We start from the raw sequence: 17,620 nt of genomic DNA on the forward strand, positions 1-17,620 counted from the left end.
GGTAGGCTACTGCAAACAGGATGAAGATATTGTCAGAACGAGTTATGAAGTTACCATACTGAACTGATAGCAAAGAAGCTGAAACCACATGCAGATGGAGAATTCGTGAAAGAATGCATTGTCACCGCTGTCACACTACTAGCTAAAATTTCGAAATTTTTAGTGGCCGCCTGTGTTATTTCTTATTTTATGTGGCCAGCAATACTAAAAAGGTTCCCCACCCCTGCGCTAGTGTATGCGCTGACGCTCACGCTGCCAACTTTTTTTAATCGTCATTTCAACTTCTTCATTATAGCATCAGCTTCATTGATCATCCTCAACGAGCACAGGGTTTCCAAATCGTTTCACAAAGGGCATTTTGGGGTAAGCAAACTAAGTTAAAACTCGACAGTGTAAACGCCTGGCTCGTAGTTCAGGGTTGCCAAATCAAAAAAGTGATAACAGCCGAAATATTTTTTTCAAAGTTTGATCAATAAAATATCAACTATTGTCAACAATAAAATATCAACTTAACGTCTGCAGACGTTGAATCAATGTAAAAAAACGACTGATTGAAGTCTGGGTCATTTGATCCTCGGCGAGTAGCAGCTATCTTTTTACAATAAAGTAAAAACGTCAGACAATGCTAGCTCAGAAACAATAGCCTGATTGTGAACTGACACACAAATCACAATGTAAAACGTTTACTAACAAATCAAATGAACAAACATAAAACAAGCAACTGCAGTACGGTGTCAAAATAAAAATAATACTTCTAGACGCCTTAAACGAGAAATTGCTAGCACAGATATTTCTAGATCAGACATCGTTCTATTTTGGCATTGTACTCATAACGCAGAATGAACACAACTTTAAAAACAAACTTTATATAAATAAACATATGTTTAAAAAACGTGGGATAAAACAGTGCTGATATTGCAATATGAACTGACACAATTTTAAAAAATGACAGTGTTTATATCAGGGGTGACGAACCTTTTTGCGGTCGCGGGCCACTTTGTTAATTACACATGAGATATCGGGTGACACAACTTTTTAATCGTAACCTACTATGAAATATTGTAGAAGCGACTCAAGATATTATTCATGAAAAGTAACAAACGGCAAACGAAAGTAATAAAACCAACACAGTTGAAATTATTTTACGCAGAATCGAAACATACAACAGTAAAAATAAAAACAAATCAACTTGAGCAAAAAGGATAGAGCAACAGTACTTGCACTGAAGACATTTTAATTTTCCAGTTTAAGCGTTTGTATTCATATGAGTATGATTTCTTCTTTCTTTGGCTCTATCCTTTTTGCTCTAGTTGACGAAATGTTTCGACCATTATGCTCCGAAACAACGAATCAGTTAATGAAATTTCTTTTACAAACAACAAACAAAAGCCCATGCGAATCATACAGCTGAAGCTATCTAATGCAGCATTGAAGCATAAAATATTAAAAAATAACATTGAAGCATTGAATATTTTTGCTTAGTGGGATTTTTGGAAAGTTTTTTGCTTGACTAAGCGTTCAGTATTAGGTCGAACAGACGATGTGGCAACTCTTAACTGCACACTAAGATTTTCATCTGTCAGCCTCGACCTGTAGCAAAGAAAAGGTGCACCAGTGAAGGCATAAAACAGCTTTGAGATGTCTTTTGTCCTTAATGCATGAGCGATTGTCAAATTGTTTTGCCGCACAAAATTCTTTGACAGGCCGCAGATTCGTCACCTCTGGTTTATATGGTTTAAGATCTCCAGCTATCATCACTCAAGCCACAGCGGAAACAGAACAAAAAAGCATCAGGAAAAATATTTCTTCAATTATTATACAACGTTGTGACCAGTGACCACCTTTAGAAATAATTGGCCAAGGGGTCGCATTTTTAAACAAAACCCTACGTATGAAAGATAGGTAAAAAACCAAACACTGAAAGCTACCTACTGCGTGCAAGAAATACATAACAGCATACGTGAACGTTTTTGAATTACCTAACAATATTGCGTATCACACCCTGGACAATTAAAATATGGATTTTGCAATTTCAATAAGTTTGAAAAGAATAACTTTCGGTTGAATCCATTTGTCATTTTGTAGGAATGCTTTTGGAACCACAATGAACGACATGCACGAAGGGAAGCCCAAATTCTTATGCAAGCTCGATCCGGTCTCCCTTTTGTAAGTTTTTCTCTTATTCAGGAAGATTCCTACGACTGGTGTCCGCGTCAACGTATTTAGAAAATACTGAAAAATTACATAACTTTGCGTTAGATCGACGTTCTTCAATGACAAAAGTAAAATAACACGTGCAACTTTGTTAACTTTGCATAACCAAATGCTTAGGAGACGCTGATCTGACATTGGTACAGGGGCGTATCCTCTATGAAAGCAAGAGAAGCATTGCTTCCGCTGTCAAAATTGAAAGAGCAGATGGTGTTTTTCAGTAAAACAATTTCGTAATTCCTTTGCCTGAATACGAATTAAAACAGCTTCTAACTCATGTCCCCGCATGATTTCAGCTCGCTTTTAATCTTAAAAAAGTTGGAAGCTTACGGAAGCAGAGATTCGTATCGCATCCCTTGCTCTCGTTTTTGCTATACGAAAAAACAAGTGAGAAACAAAGGAAAAAAAGCAGAGCAAAGTTTGCGCGATTTACGTTTCTTTTAACTAATCTGTGGAAGCAATTTCAAAATCGCTTTCTCAGTTGGCTATTGTGCAGAATTGCAAGATTAGCTTTTTCAGAGTCTTTAATTTGGCTTTTTTTTAATTTACTCTACAAAATGCATACTAATACTGGTCTACACGATTTTTGCTCTATGAACTTTAAAAACTGATTTAGAGTAATTTTGGGGTGCTGAATCCGAATCTGGCCTCTGATTTATCCTATCACGTCAGGTTTGTGGGATATGATAACAAATTGTTAGTGGAAGTGGAAAAAAGTGGAAGATTAGACGTTGCGTTTATTGCACATAACATTGTGCTATATCCAGAAATCCAAGCCATGTGGTGCATAAGTAGCTGAAATACACCCACCAACTATAATTTTGATACCAATTTGTTCTCTAAGCAACATTATTAACAAGGCAGTAAAAACAAGCTAAAAGGGAGGCCAAAAGTATAACTGACCCCCTCCCCCAATCAATGTTTCGCATGAAACTGTAGTGTAAAGGCATAATACATGTTATGCCCTGAGACGCCACGCAATGGTAATTACGCAGCACTGTGCGCGTACCTGCCGTTGGCCGACGCAAGGACTGCCACGTGAGCGATGACTGAGGTTTCTGTGGTCATTCGAGACTAACCCAATAGAAACCACAAAGATTTAAGCAGGCCAATGGCAATGCTTGTCCAATAACCTTATTCATGCTGTTTTGGCCTGTCTAATGTTGGTGGTAAACGCAACGCCAAATCTTCCACTTTTGGCAAAAATAGCAATTTGTTGTTATCATATATCTCAAAAACCTGACGTGATAGGATAAATCTGAGATCAGATTCGGATTCAGCACCCCGAAATTACTCTAAATCAGTTTTCAAAGTTAATGGAGCAAAAAAAAATTCGTTTATTGTAAACCAGTGTAATCAATATTTCTCATATATCGTAACCTTACCGGATGAAACCATAATCACCATTGTTCAATACATGTTCTATACTTGTAATGTGACGCTGGCGCGGAGTCAGACTGCGCTCACCCTCTAAACCAGCCAGTGGTGCCAGATGTCACTACTGTAGCGGATTAAAAACTCATTTGCTTCAGTCCTTTTATACTTGCTATTTTTCAGGCTACTTTCAGAATTGTTGTTGCTACAATTTATTAAAATCCGCTGCAAATCATATTTTACTATTTTTAATAGAAACAGGTAAATATCCATTTGGCCTTTTTATGTAATATTTTCCTTGTCTTGGCCTTTTTTGTATTATTTTGGCTTTATGACCTTTTCATAGTCTGGCAACCCTGGTATTGTGCCAAATAGGCTACGTAATGAGAAAATCTAAGGCCCTGTTAGGTTTATATCTCACTCTCAAAAATAATTGTTAGTTTTCTCTCTCGTTGCCGACCCCCTTTGATTTTTTCTAGTTGCGCCGCTGGTTCTTCTTATAATAGTTTCTTTGCATGTGTCGAGAATAGCCACTTTAAGGTGACAGCAGTCTTCAACAGGGTCAGGAATCGAGTTTTCCTGAAGACGAGTCTGAATGCACTGTTGAAAAGTTTCACATGACTTCATGTCTTGTAGAGCTTCAATGTTCTATTTTTGTGGAACTTTTGCTTGATCATGATATTTTAATTGAGCATACAGTCTTATTTTTAGTATCGATGCAATGAGACACGGCTCCAGTGACAGCTCTAGTAAGGAGCACATCTTGTTGGTCACGAGACCTTACAATTACGTAGTCGATGAGATGTCAGTGTTTTGTCCGTGGATGTTACCAAAAATTTTAAGGCGATTACCTTGGTGAAATAAAGTGTTGGTTATCACCAGGTTGCGATCACGCATCTTTGGAGAAAAGGAGGGTTCCATTAGAGTTGACCTTCCCCATTCCCTCTTTTCCAAAAGTATTTCTCCAGAGATCCACTTGTTTTCCGACTTTTGCTATCCTCTGATCATGTCACTGTGTGAGACAGTGAATAAAACATGATCAAGTTGGCTATAAAACGTCTTCCTTGATTTCATCCTTTCCATCAAGAGGGGGGCGTAAGCACTGACAACAGTTGCATGTTGATTGTTAATTGCATTGCCAAAGCAATTTGGAGTGTCATCAAACGAGCGTTTATTCCAACTGGCTGTTCTACCAATTTTGAGAGGAAGCAATTCTTAAACGCAAAACTTACGCAGTGGATGCTCGAACGAAGAAGATCATGACCTTTCCAGAAAAAAAATGAGATTGCTTCATTCTTCACTTAGTTGACCCTCTCCAGCTCTCCTGGCTTCGCTAAGAGCCACAATGTGAAACTTGAAATGCTGTAGTTCACGAGCAATGATAGTAGTTCGTCTTTCTGATATATTTGAGCTTGAATTATCCATTGTTCTAACATTCCAGGTTCCAAATTTCGAGGCTGCACATATCGTTTTTCGACCGCAGGAAAGGTGAACCGTCTGGACGCGCTTTCCAAGCAGGTTGAGGTAAAGTAGACTATGTTCAGGGCATCTTTTCTAGCCCCTACCCTATTCAAGGTGAACAGAGTGCACCTTAAGAGGGCTGCTCAGTTGTGGTAACTGCTGCCGAACATCTTTCCTGCTTCTTCCGAAAGATAAAGCGACTGAAACAAGCTACCACCACTAACGTGTCGAGTCTGCACTAGAAACTTTCAGCTTTCACTTGCGACATATAATTCATATAGTCTAAGACTCTAAGTGTTGATCCATGAAAAACCGCATAAGTGAAACACCGTTTCACTTAAGAATGTATTGAATTATTTTATTTCTTTATCAAGATTTTAAGTTATTTTATTGCAGATTTCTTATACAACAAAAATAATTTAGAGCACATTTGTCTAAAGCCGTATTGACTTGGTGACAATAGTTTTTTTTTATACACAACCTATAAGCATACCATGATTAGATAAGCACTTTTCAACACTTTTTTCCTATTGGATCTGTAGGTAAGAACAAAATCTTGTGCATTTGGCGGATGAAAATGGACCCAAGCATAACGGATTGATAATATTGTAGAAATTAAAAAATTAAGCACCGTATCACACTATTTGGTAACATGCAGAATTGCAGATGTTGCTGCTTAAAGCAAAAATCGTGAAAACTCACTTGACAAAAGTGATGCCCTGCCTTTCTGGTATGCAGTCCTGGCGCCAAAATAAAGTCTGAATAAACCAAGATTTGTTAAAGAAAAGGTTTAACGTTTGTTGATCGGTCGTCAGACCACTCGGCATGCAACATTTCAGCAAGTTTTTCAACTCAGCAAGTATATTTTAGCTACTGCCAAGTCGGTAAATGAGATTTACGTGCTCACGTCGGACTTGCTTGGTCATCGCTTGTCAAACTCATTTTGCTGACTTGTGACATTCCAAGTTTTGGCTTGCTCAGTTGTTACTTGCTCAGTTTCAACATTTACCAATTTCAGTTACTTGCTGAAATGTTGCTAACTCAGTTGTCACTTGCTCAAATGTCACTGGCTCAGTTCACAACTGCTGACTTGTTGGAGACTCTTGAAGAACACAGTAACCAAACGCGCCATTTTTCGGCAAAATTTGCAATTACATGATAGTAATAACAGAGTACTTCAGTCAACAAAATTAAAAAAATGAAATATAATTGGACTAAAGTTACATCAACACTGGAAGAATCCAGTGTTGGCTGAAATTGTTCACCCGCTATGTTGACCAGTTTTATCTGGGTAAAACTTTATTTATTAACATTTTTAAATGATACAGTGATCAGTATTAACTGATGGTGAGTGTTTGTTACCAACATGCTTTGGTTAGTTAGTTAATTTATGGTTTTCAGTCCTTTGTTCTACGTATTATGAGAAGATTTCGATCCGGCTTGATGGTGCCTTTCCACGCAATTCCATTAAAATAAATAAACCTATAAAAAAAAATCTGTACGGATAATCGTGCTTACGTGCTTCGTCTTGGTTGACTTGACTTGGTGGCACGGTTGGATGACGCAGAAGCACCTTCTTCTTCATCATCATCATCTTCGTCATAGCCTTCCTTGAGGGTTAGCAATATCTTACGTTTCTTTTCGGCTTTTGTTTCTGCTCGTTTTTTCTTAGCCAATGCGGCTTGTCTTCTTTTTAATACAACAACCAGAATGATCACAAAAAGGATAAGAGCCCCGCCCCCACCCCCTGCAGCTCCTGCTACAAGAGCGATGGGAAAACTGTCTGAAAATAAAAGTAAAGCCAGTTTCCAGTCAGGTAGGCCATAGTAGGCTCATCAAAAATATCCAAAAAAATTACACTGGTCAAAACAATTTTTAGTGCAGTAAAGATAAGTGCGGTTTTGGGGGTTTTCGAGGGTGGGATATTCGAAAATGAAGATGAAGTGAATTCATTTTGAACCTCAGCAACTCAAATTTACCCTAAAAACAGTCTTTTTTGTTCATGCACCAGAAAGTTGGTTTCAAATTGTTGACCTGCGTTTAATAATACAGATTTTGCAGGTGAGCTTGTGCATTCCCAGACAGCAAATGAGTCGTTTTTTACATTGATTCAACGTTTTTAAAGGAACGTGGTAATGCAAATTATGTAACCTGCCCAGCATCTGTTCAGAAATTACGAAAGGCTAAAATGGAACTCGTGAAGTACGCACAAGGTAAGGATTTTTTGAGAGCTTATCTATTAGTCACGGAGACGAGATCACGTGTTTATGCTTTAAAGCAGGAATGTGTAACCTTTCATACTGCTGGCCCAAATATGCGTATCTGAGTTAGACCACGGGCCAAACTTTTATTTCTCATCGACTATCCTTATCACGAAAAAAAAAGCAATTTGGTTAATTTCAAACGTAAATCACATGTAATCAAATGTAAAAAACGATTGATTTGCTATCAGGCTTATTCCTTTGCAAAATTACAAAGAAATACAAAAATGATGATAATGTTCGCCTTTCGCTTCCAACGAGTCTGAATCAAGCTTTAGTATGTGACACGTGTGCACTGTGCATGGGTGCGAAGATGACTGGTGAGGCCTATCTGTGCGGTGGAGTTTCTGCTGCAAGATGGACACGGAAAGGATGGTTGGCTGGAGTTCTTCTTCAAGGATCGGAGCTTGCGCTTTTCCCGTTTTTTTGACAGCAGGTAGCATACGTTGTTTCTTGGCTGATTTCGCGCATTCAAAAATGAAACTGCGCCATGTTGGTCGTTTTGCGGCTAAGTCTTCCCAAGAATCAATGTTGATAGAAAATTCTTTTATGAAGGCTTTCAAAGTATCCTTGAAACGTTGAAAAGTAGAATGTGTGAACCATGGACGCATGGAACTTTGAAAAATAGAAAGCAAAGGAATGGCCTCCAAGGATACAACCATGTAACAGACCACAAACCAGCACATAAATTGGTATGTTATCTGTCAATCAAAGCAAAAAAGGACGATTTTCTAGCTGGGACTAAGGGAATCAAACAGACCTCTTCGCAAGTGTCATGCAGCCACAAATCTGGAAAAGTTTTATTCTGCAAAACTATTTTGAAAAATAAACTGTCAGAGTCTCTGGTAACTAACAACTTGAAAAACAAGGGGCAGAGCTAAAAATGCAAAAACTAAGCGTGCGGTTCAGCAATCTTTTCAAAAACTATGCCGTTTTCACGTTCAGAACTAGATGCATTGAAAATACTATTTGTACAGTACATACCTTTTTCTACGAACACGTCTATTCCTGGGGAAGTGTCAGGTTCTGCATAGAAAGATATCTATTTGATGCTAAATTATGCAAAATATATAACAAGTACAATGCGTTATCGTTTTAGATTCCATAAAACAGAGATCCCCAAATTTGGGTTGCGAGACCATCCACTGTGGGTCACAAAACAGTTGTCCTCATCAGGAATTACAATCTGAATTATGTATAAAAATTGAATTACAATTAAAATTGTGTCCTCATCAAGAATTACAATCTGACTATACATTGTAACTGCAACGACACTCCGAACTGAAACAGCACAAACTCAACAAGCGATTCAAGAACGATAACGAGTAAATAACACGGTGGGAAACAGATCACATGCAGTGTAAAATACAAGCATGTGACACGACCTACTAGAACACGGCCAAATATGTTGCAATTTGGGAAAAATTCTAAGAATCTTAATTGTTACAATCATAGCCATGACAAACCTGTCATTTTCCCACGTGCAGAAGTATGTAAAATAAGCAATATTTGCATCTAGACATTATGTTTGGCTTGTTTTGCAGGAGATTAGATATGTATGTTAAGCACAATTTATGCAATAATAATGTAAAATATGTAAGAATTTTCAACTGCACCCTGAAGGTAGTCTCATCATACAGACGTTAGGTTTTTTGTATAGCAGGATCTTTCGCCACAAGACATTATTTTACTTGCAAAATTAAACTTGTCGAAAAACAAAACAAACTAAAATTTAAATTGGCACATTAAATGAACATCTCACAACATAAAATCCACAAAAAATCCATGATATTTCAAATGGAACATGCAATTGCACCAAACGATACTACCTCTAGGGTGCAGTTGAAAAGTTTTACATATACAACGGGGACATAGTGAGTATCGGGACGCGAAGGCGATTTCAGGCGTTGTTGGGAGAAGGGCGATTGTAGCAAACAACTATTTTTGCACAAATAGGTTGCTCATAACCGTTCCACTGCATTTTAATGCGCAAAAAGCATTCATGACTATTGTAGTTGAAAATATAAATTTATTGCAGGTTTGTAAACATTATATTATACGGTATTCATTATTATACGGTGTTAGTATATACGCGCACTAGTCCAGCACAACATTGATTGCACTGAAGCACGTACAAGTCGTACATAGACTACTGTCATTGACACATTATAGTTACGCAATACGCATGTTACCTAACACTATTAACAGCTACACAGTAATGAAAACGATAACATCTATTTTCGTACGTTTCGTCAATCAATATAATTGACTTCTTCAAGAAGATACATCAGATGGTGTAACATGACAGAGCACAATACCATGCAATAGTGACAATCAAGGAAGCAAGTAAATGATAAGATTGATGATACAAGCAATTTGAACAACGTAATTAATGCTTCCCATACCTTGATCAAATTTACCCAAGTCAAATATTCTACAGTGTAAATGTCTACTTTATATCGCCATTTAGATTACACTATGTTTCGTAATATAGACAAGTAGACGTAAATATACAACAGCAACTTCACCAATACTCACTTCATACGATTCGTTGTAAATAAACGTGAAATAAGCACATAATAAACATTACAGTACAATATCATACCAAGCAAGCTTGCAAAAACTGTTCAGGTGTTTATGAGAGTAGCAACTCTTTTGGCTGTGAGGTATAACAAATAAAAATAAAGTAGCAATCATCATCAACAGTATCATAGCCGATGCGGCCTTTGATGAACTAGATGCTCAGTTCGTAAATTTTTCCAGTGTTCCCTTTGTCGCGCAGTGTCCCAAAGTGTTCTTGGTTGGCTGATTGATGTATTGAAATTGGATATAAATGTTGTTCTTTGTCTGCCACGAGCACGTTTCCCGAGAAGGCGGCCGCTTAGACAGAGATTTTCGAAATCTTCCTTTCTGATAATGTGACCGAGAAATTTGAGTTGCCTTTGAGTTATGTTGTTCAATAGTTCCTTATCTTGATGTACTTGGTTCAAAACTTCTGCATTTGTGATGTGATCAGTATATGAAATCCTGAGCATTCTTCTGTAAAACCACATTTCTGCTGCTTCAATGTTACGCCTAGTTTCTGTGTTGAAAGTCCATGTTTCACAACCATACTGGAGAACAGACCACACTAACACTTTGAGAAGTCGCAATAAAAACGTGTAAACAAAACATAACTAACTTTTGTGTGTGCTTTTTAAAGTAAGTTTTCAAACCTTTTGATTAGTCACCATTGTGGAAGGTCGCAAAGTAGCAATAAAAACGTGTAAACAAAACATAACTAACTTTTCTGTGTGCTTTTTAAAGTAAGTTTTCAAACCTTTTGATTAGTCACCATTGTGGAAGGTGCAATCTCCAGGGCATTAAATCGTTTCAGTTCATTTTTAGCGAAACATTTGAATGCAGTGCACACAATTAAGTTTACGTCGGAATCTCCATTACCACACTTTTGCTGAACTAAATCGCCAATACCACGAGACTCTTCGACATTCAAGATTGAAGTAAAAATAAAACGCTAATTCAACAAACTAAACAGTTTCGACTTAGCCAAGTCATCACACAATATAGCAGTGTAATATTGAACAGCCAGCGCTGTCAATGCAAAGCAGTATTCTGTGGGAGCGGATAAACCACCACGGTCACTCAGCTATTTCAAAAAGATGTGCACGATAATGTGGTACCGACTCAAGGAGACTCGGCCCATCAACATTTTTTACCAATAACATCTTACAAGCACTCGAGATACTGTGGCCAATGTATCCGCTCACAAAATACGTCACATTAGCATCAGCATCGGAGAGGTCATTCACATTAACTGCAGAAAAAAATTAGTAAACCATCAAACATCTGTAAACGGAACAGTTGACATCGAAACGTCAAAGCCGAGTGGAAAAGTATCAAGGGTTGTGAGGTTACCTGCTGCAAGAAGATCATGTTGCTGCAACAAACTAAGAGTGCGAATTTTTTTTTAGCTTCCAGAACTTGTTTTACAAACATGAAAAAATTACCACCATTGGCTTGTTGATACCACCCAAACCGTCCTTCTATTGAATTGGAGAAAAATTTTCCAGTGAGAACATAGGTGAAATGATGGTTGGTTATCAATGTTGCGCTAACTCCGGAACCGCACCCATGGTCTAAATGCATGCAGTAATTGTCTGTGAAGTGAGCCCAGAAAGGTTTCTTTTTTTCCAAAGTATAAATAGATCTCTAGCTTTTCCCAAGAAGGTCAAACTCGGTTGTTGTTTGATTCCATCAGCTTCAATTGGAGAACACATTTTATCTCTTTTTCGAAAAGCTGAAAAAATGCGGTGCACATTAGTAATTTCTGAGTAGTGTACTACTGTACACCCATTGGTACACAACATACAATTTAGACCTACTATCCTCGCCAGAACGAACCTTTTTTGCCTCGAATCCAAGTCAGAAGACGGTGAATAAATGAGAAAAAAAACTTATTATATTTGCTGGGCCGTAATAAGTACTGTTGTCACTCTACACAATTTCAACCTAATTAAATAAATTTAACAACCAAACTAAAGCCATTCTTTTGATCTTATTCTTACCTTTTGTAGGTGTTGTAACAGACATGATTTTCCACACATTGCAATTAAATTTATGAAACAAGTAGCATTTTTTTTTCATTTCTTCATCTTTCGGAAATCAAAACATTGGTACTTTCACTACAGTCTTGTACCCACTTTTACAGCTTGTTACACAATACACAAACCCCATTTCACAAATATAGATTATTCAAGCACTGAATTTATCACAATAAAACCTAAATGAAAGATCAGATTAAAACCTTGGATTGCTACTAAAATTTAACATACATACTTTTGTTTATAAATAACTTTCTGGACTACTAACAAGCTAGCCCTTTAGTTAGCCTATACTGATGTACGGTACTTCATATTATAGCATAGGCTTACAGCTATATCCGTAGAGAGCCACTTTAGGGGGTAAAAATGTGTGCAATTTTAATGAAAGTACCCAAATACCAAAACAGCCATCGACTGAGTTTAAGAATATATAGGCCTAGCGTATATTACAACTACAGCTACTGTGAAACTGGCCAACTCTGCACTTTACGTTTACTCTGTCTGTTATGCAGTAGACTACTAAGACCTTTGTCCTTTAGAATAAAAAAATAACTATGGTCAGTATGATATTAACAAAGTATCATATTGTATTAGCTAGTATTAAGCAAACAAAGTATATATATATGGTATTCAAAACTGATGAGCAGAGCTGCATGTCAATTTTCTCTAAAACAAGGTCTTTCCATAATATATATTTCTTATTCCTACACTGAAGAAATGTTTTTGTTTCATAAAGGAGTGATTGAAAGTTTTTAACATTTTTAATCAAGTAAACAATTCTTCAGGTGGACATGAAGTAGCAAAAAGTGTAGGCCTATTCAGTATGTTTACAGGTTTTTGCAATTTCTATTTTGGGCAGATGCACAAAGGTTTACAAATGATTTCATGTCTGTGGGTACAAATATTGCTATCCTGTTATGGAGTTGTAGCCTACAAACAATAAATTAACATAGCCTACTTTATCAGATTGTGCTAGTTTTGTAGTTTCCCAAACATTAATTAATTACATATATTTTTGCCAAAATTAGTGACTTAGTTGATGATAGAGCCCTGGGCAACTGCTTCATCTGCCTATGGCCTAGCACAATTTAATATGCACAAAGGTACATTGGATTAGTCAATGATACTAGTCAGTGTACGAATGGTGTGATGTATTGAAATTAACCCATACTCTTACTTACTACTAGCTTTTGTTCTGACAAATTAACTCTTGAAAGCTCTCACTACAATGACAAGGCTACATATCCAATGTACCGTAGGCCCACAAACTAATCATTTGTATAAAAAGTATCCTCAGACCTCAGTCATGTTTTTAATACAAAAAATAAACCTTAATAATCTCAGAACTGCCTGTTTTGTTTCTTATTATTCCACTTTGCATAGAAAACAACACTGATCACACAAATTTGCTTCAATGGACAATACAAAATACCGTAATGTCTAATAAACCTAGTCTAAATCCACTTGTAAAGTATTTAAATGTGTATTTGCAGATAGCCTACAGAAAACCAGCATGCAAAAGACGTTCATTAGCCTTTCTGTCCCTATTGCACAACTAAACTTCATTACTAACTAGTCTTCAACGTGCATCCCAACCACCAACAGCCCTGTTTAAACTTTGAATGCTTGCCAAACAGTGACACTACTGTGCGCAGAAGTGCTCTCGCGAGGTCACGTGATTTTGTATCTCGAAGCTCACTATATCCCCGATATACAATAATACATTATTATTGTGTAAACTGTGCTCAACGTACATACCTAACCTCCGATTAAACAAGCCAAACGTATGTCTAAGTGCAAATATTGCTTTTTAAATTTTACTTACTTCTGGAAATGGGAAGATGACAGGTTTGTCATAGCTATGATTGTAACAATTCAGACTCTTACAAATTTCCTCAAATAGCAACATATTATTGGCTGTGTTCTAGTAGGTCATGCATGTGACAACAATTATAAGACACAAAGAAGGAAAGACGAGCAACAGGCACGTTCTAATTGTTCACATGCTTGTATTTTACACTTCATATGATTTCAGTTCGGAGTGTTGCTACAGTTATAATGTAGGCTATATTGTATTATATAAGTAGATTTATCTTATAATTTTTATTTTATGTTTATTGCAGATTTGTAATTCCTGATGAAGACAGAAGTACGTGTCGAGAACGTTAGAGTTCATTTTATTTTAATTATGTTATATTTTTTGTGTGTAATACATTATGTTAAACCAGTTAAATGTACCTTGTTTGGCAAAAACAAATATAATAACCATACATTCTTTGACGTGCTAAGTTTCATACCATTTTGTATAAGAAAATCTATACTTTCAATGGTAGTACAATAGTCCCCGCTCTAAGCTCATGGTTAATAGGTATATACACCCGCTTATTAAATAAATTATATATTAAATAACTTATATATATATAACTTATATATGAGTCATTCCATTATAATTCAACAAATTTTGAAGAAATTTTACACCACCATCTCTTAGATTTTCTTTATTTTTACATATTTGGTACATATTTTAGAATAATATTCATAACTGTTGGAATTTTTTTGATACCTTGTGTCGTTTTCAAGTTATCGCAATTTAAAATTTGACATTTTTGCCACTAGTGGCGCCATTGTGCGTGGGAATATTTTGGGAAAATGCTCAAAAGTCACCATTTCTTGTCCAATTATGATGAACGAAGTGTCTATTCCCACGTTCTCATGGGTGAGGAATTCAATTATGCTATTAAAATATCAAAAAAACAATTGCTTGATATGAAAATCCTCATGTTATTTTTTAAAAGTTCCTCAAACTTTAAGGCCCTCCCACCCCCCCATGATTGCATAAATTTTTTTCTGATTGGCTCCATTTTGTAAAGTGATTGTTTATTTACCAGGAAATGAAAAATCTTTCACTGAACTTTTCTCTAAGTGCTTTTATCACATTAACTGTTAGCATACCCATTGCAAGCTAATAATTATATTTAAGCTATTGTGAAGTTAGGGATAACAATTATGACTTCAGAGCCATTATGACTTCACAAAGACATAAAAATGATATGGTTAACCTCAATTTAAAATAAACAATATCACACCAAATCAGAAAAATCAATTTATTAAAATATAGAGCTTTTGCCACACAAGTGTGGCTTCTTCAGTATAATCTTATTCGAATAAAAACTATTGAAAATATTTAAATATAATTCTATTTGAATAAGATTGAAAATATTCAAATATAATTCTATTTGAATATGATTACACTGAAGAAGCCACACTTGTGTAGCAGAAGCTCTATATTTTAATAAATTGATTTTTCTGATGTGGTGTGATATTACTTATTTTAAATTAAGGTTAACCACATCATTTTTATGTCTTTGTGAAGTCATAATGGCTCTGAAGTCATAATTGTTATCCCTAACTTCACAATAGCTCAAATATAATTATTAGCTTGCAATGGGTATGCTAACAGTGAATGTGATAAAAGCACTTAGAGAAAAGTTCAGTGAAAGATTTTTCATTTCTTAGTAAATAAACAATCACTTTACAAAATGAAGCCAATCAGAAAAAAATGTATGCAATCATGGGGGAGTGGGGGGGCTTAAAGTTTGAAGAACTTTTAAAAAATAACATAAGGATTTTCATGTCAAGCAATTATTTTTTTGATATTTTAATAGCATAATTGAATTCCTCAACCATGAGAACGGGTCTGCTACTATTCGGCGAGTCCGATTCGTCGAGTCCGATTCGACTAGTCCGATTCGACTAGTCCGATTCGGCGAGTTCCCTATTCGGCGAGAGCCTTTTTCGGCGAGTGCCCTATTTGGCAAGTTTTTGAAATTTTTGAAAGGAAATTATCGGGTACCGTAGCCTAATTATAATTGCCGTTTTTACATCGTTTTAACGTCGCTAAACGTTGAAATCGTGCAGAAAGGAATAAAAATAAAATGTTTGAACTATTAAATTAAAATTCTTCATGTCAGTTCAGTTGTTTTCATTTCTGACCATCATATGAAAAACAATACACGTCAACATAGCAAAGGTAGAAGCGACAAAACGCGAACGTTTAAACGTGCTTGAATTCGTCATGTCAGTTCAGTTGTTTTTATTTCTGATCATGATATCAAAAACAATACACGTCAACATAGCAAAGGTGTGGAAAAAGGTAGAAGCGACAAAACGCGAACGTTAAAACGTGCTTGTGACCGAAGTAAGTTATTGAGTTGAAAGAAATTTGGCACGGTTGAAAGAAATTTGGCACGGTCGCAACACTTTCAGAAAAATTTAAGATATGAAGGGAAAATAAAACAAAGAAAATGTTACAAAAAAAAAAAAAATAGATCATGTTTATGTCTATAAGTTAGTACTTTTGAATAGTTAAAATGATTAGTTTGGACCAACAAATGTGTGGCCTACAGCTTGGATTGAAAGGAAGTTATCGGGTACCGTAGCCTAGTTATCCCGACCAGCAAAAATTTGTTCCAAGAACACAGTTCATTTTTACATTGTAGTAACAGAATGAAAAGGCTAAACAAATGTGTGGCCTATCGTGTTAACGTCGCTAAACGTTGAAATCGTGTAGAAAAGGGAGCTTTTGCTGACTAGGATACTTTGAAACTGAAAAACATTCACAGAAGCCCTACGCTTTGTTCCAAGAACCCATTTAGCATAACATTTCATTTGTACATTGATTCAACGTCTGAATACATTATCTTAAAAATGCAACGTATCGTAGGGCTTCTGTGAATGTTTCTCAGTTTCAACGTATCCTAGTCAGCAAAAGCACCCTTTTCTACACGATTTCAACGTTTAGCGACGTTAAAACGATAGGCCACACACTTGGTTAGCCTTTTCATTCTGTTACTACAATGTAAAAATGAACTGTTAGGCTAACTGGGTTCTTGGAACAAATTTTTGCTGGTCGGGATAACTAGGCTACGGTAGCCTACCCGATAATTTCCTTTCAATCTAAGCTGTAGGAGTGTAGGTCACACATTTGTTGATCCAAACTAATCATTTTAACCATAGGCGCCTAAGGCGTGGGGACCAGGCCCCCACGCATATTTCCGCGTGGGAGCAACTTTTTATACGGCATTGATACATAAAACAATAGATGAACTAGCGATCGGCAGCAGGAAAACATTTTTAAATGCAAACCGCAACAGCTTGGCAGTAAATAATCACTAGAACGAGTAGCGATGCTACAATCCCACCCCAGACAAAAAAATCTGTCATTTTTACGTTGATTTAACGTCTGCAGACGTTGAATCAATGTAAAAATGACTGATTTTGCTGCCTGTGACATTGCAAAAATCTACCATTTTGCGTCGATTCAATGTCATCAGATGTTGAATGCACCCAAAAACAACATAATTTGCTACGTTGACGCAGCGTGCGTTTAACTTAATGCGCTTGCAAACAGCCTCGCTGTCGCTTTCGAAAGTCGAAACCTCTGCAGAGAATTGTCGCGGCAGTGAATCGGTTGCTGTGAAAATGAACTTGAAGTCTCGGCCCGAGGTTACCACTAACCAACGTAACAAGGGCTGGTACAAACCGCACTGCCCACAGTCGCACAAGCGGCATAATCAACACAACAACGGACTCGTGCAAACTGCGTGCCCGTTGCCATGGAAACCCGATCAAAGGCGGGGAATATGCGCATCTTTTGTTTCATCTGCAACACGAAAACGGGCGTATTACAGCGAATTGGAACTTGAAAGCTGG

At 36.7% G+C, this 17,620-nt stretch overlaps 1 protein-coding gene across 1 annotated transcript in view; it reads right to left on the reverse strand.

Annotated features, from left to right (window-relative positions):
- Nucleotides 1-673: 673 nt before the first annotated feature.
- The window catches only part of LOC145765052 (uncharacterized), a 44,587-nt gene continuing 27,640 nt past the window's right edge, over nt 674-17,620 (reverse strand). Inside the window, exons 4-7 of the mRNA XM_082576791.1 lie at nt 8,292-8,333; nt 6,565-6,829; nt 5,749-5,804; nt 674-2,232 (exon numbers count right to left, since the gene is read on the reverse strand). Coding sequence (XP_082432917.1) covers nt 2,180-2,232; nt 5,749-5,804; nt 6,565-6,829; nt 8,292-8,333 — 416 coding nt within the window. The 3' untranslated portion in view covers nt 674-2,179. The remainder of the gene's footprint in view (nt 2,233-5,748; nt 5,805-6,564; nt 6,830-8,291; nt 8,334-17,620) is intronic.

The sequence above is a fragment of the Aplidium turbinatum genome, chromosome 2 (genome assembly GCF_918807975.1).
Source record: "Aplidium turbinatum chromosome 2, kaAplTurb1.1, whole genome shotgun sequence".
NCBI classification, from domain to species: Eukaryota; Metazoa; Chordata; class Ascidiacea; order Aplousobranchia; family Polyclinidae; genus Aplidium; species Aplidium turbinatum.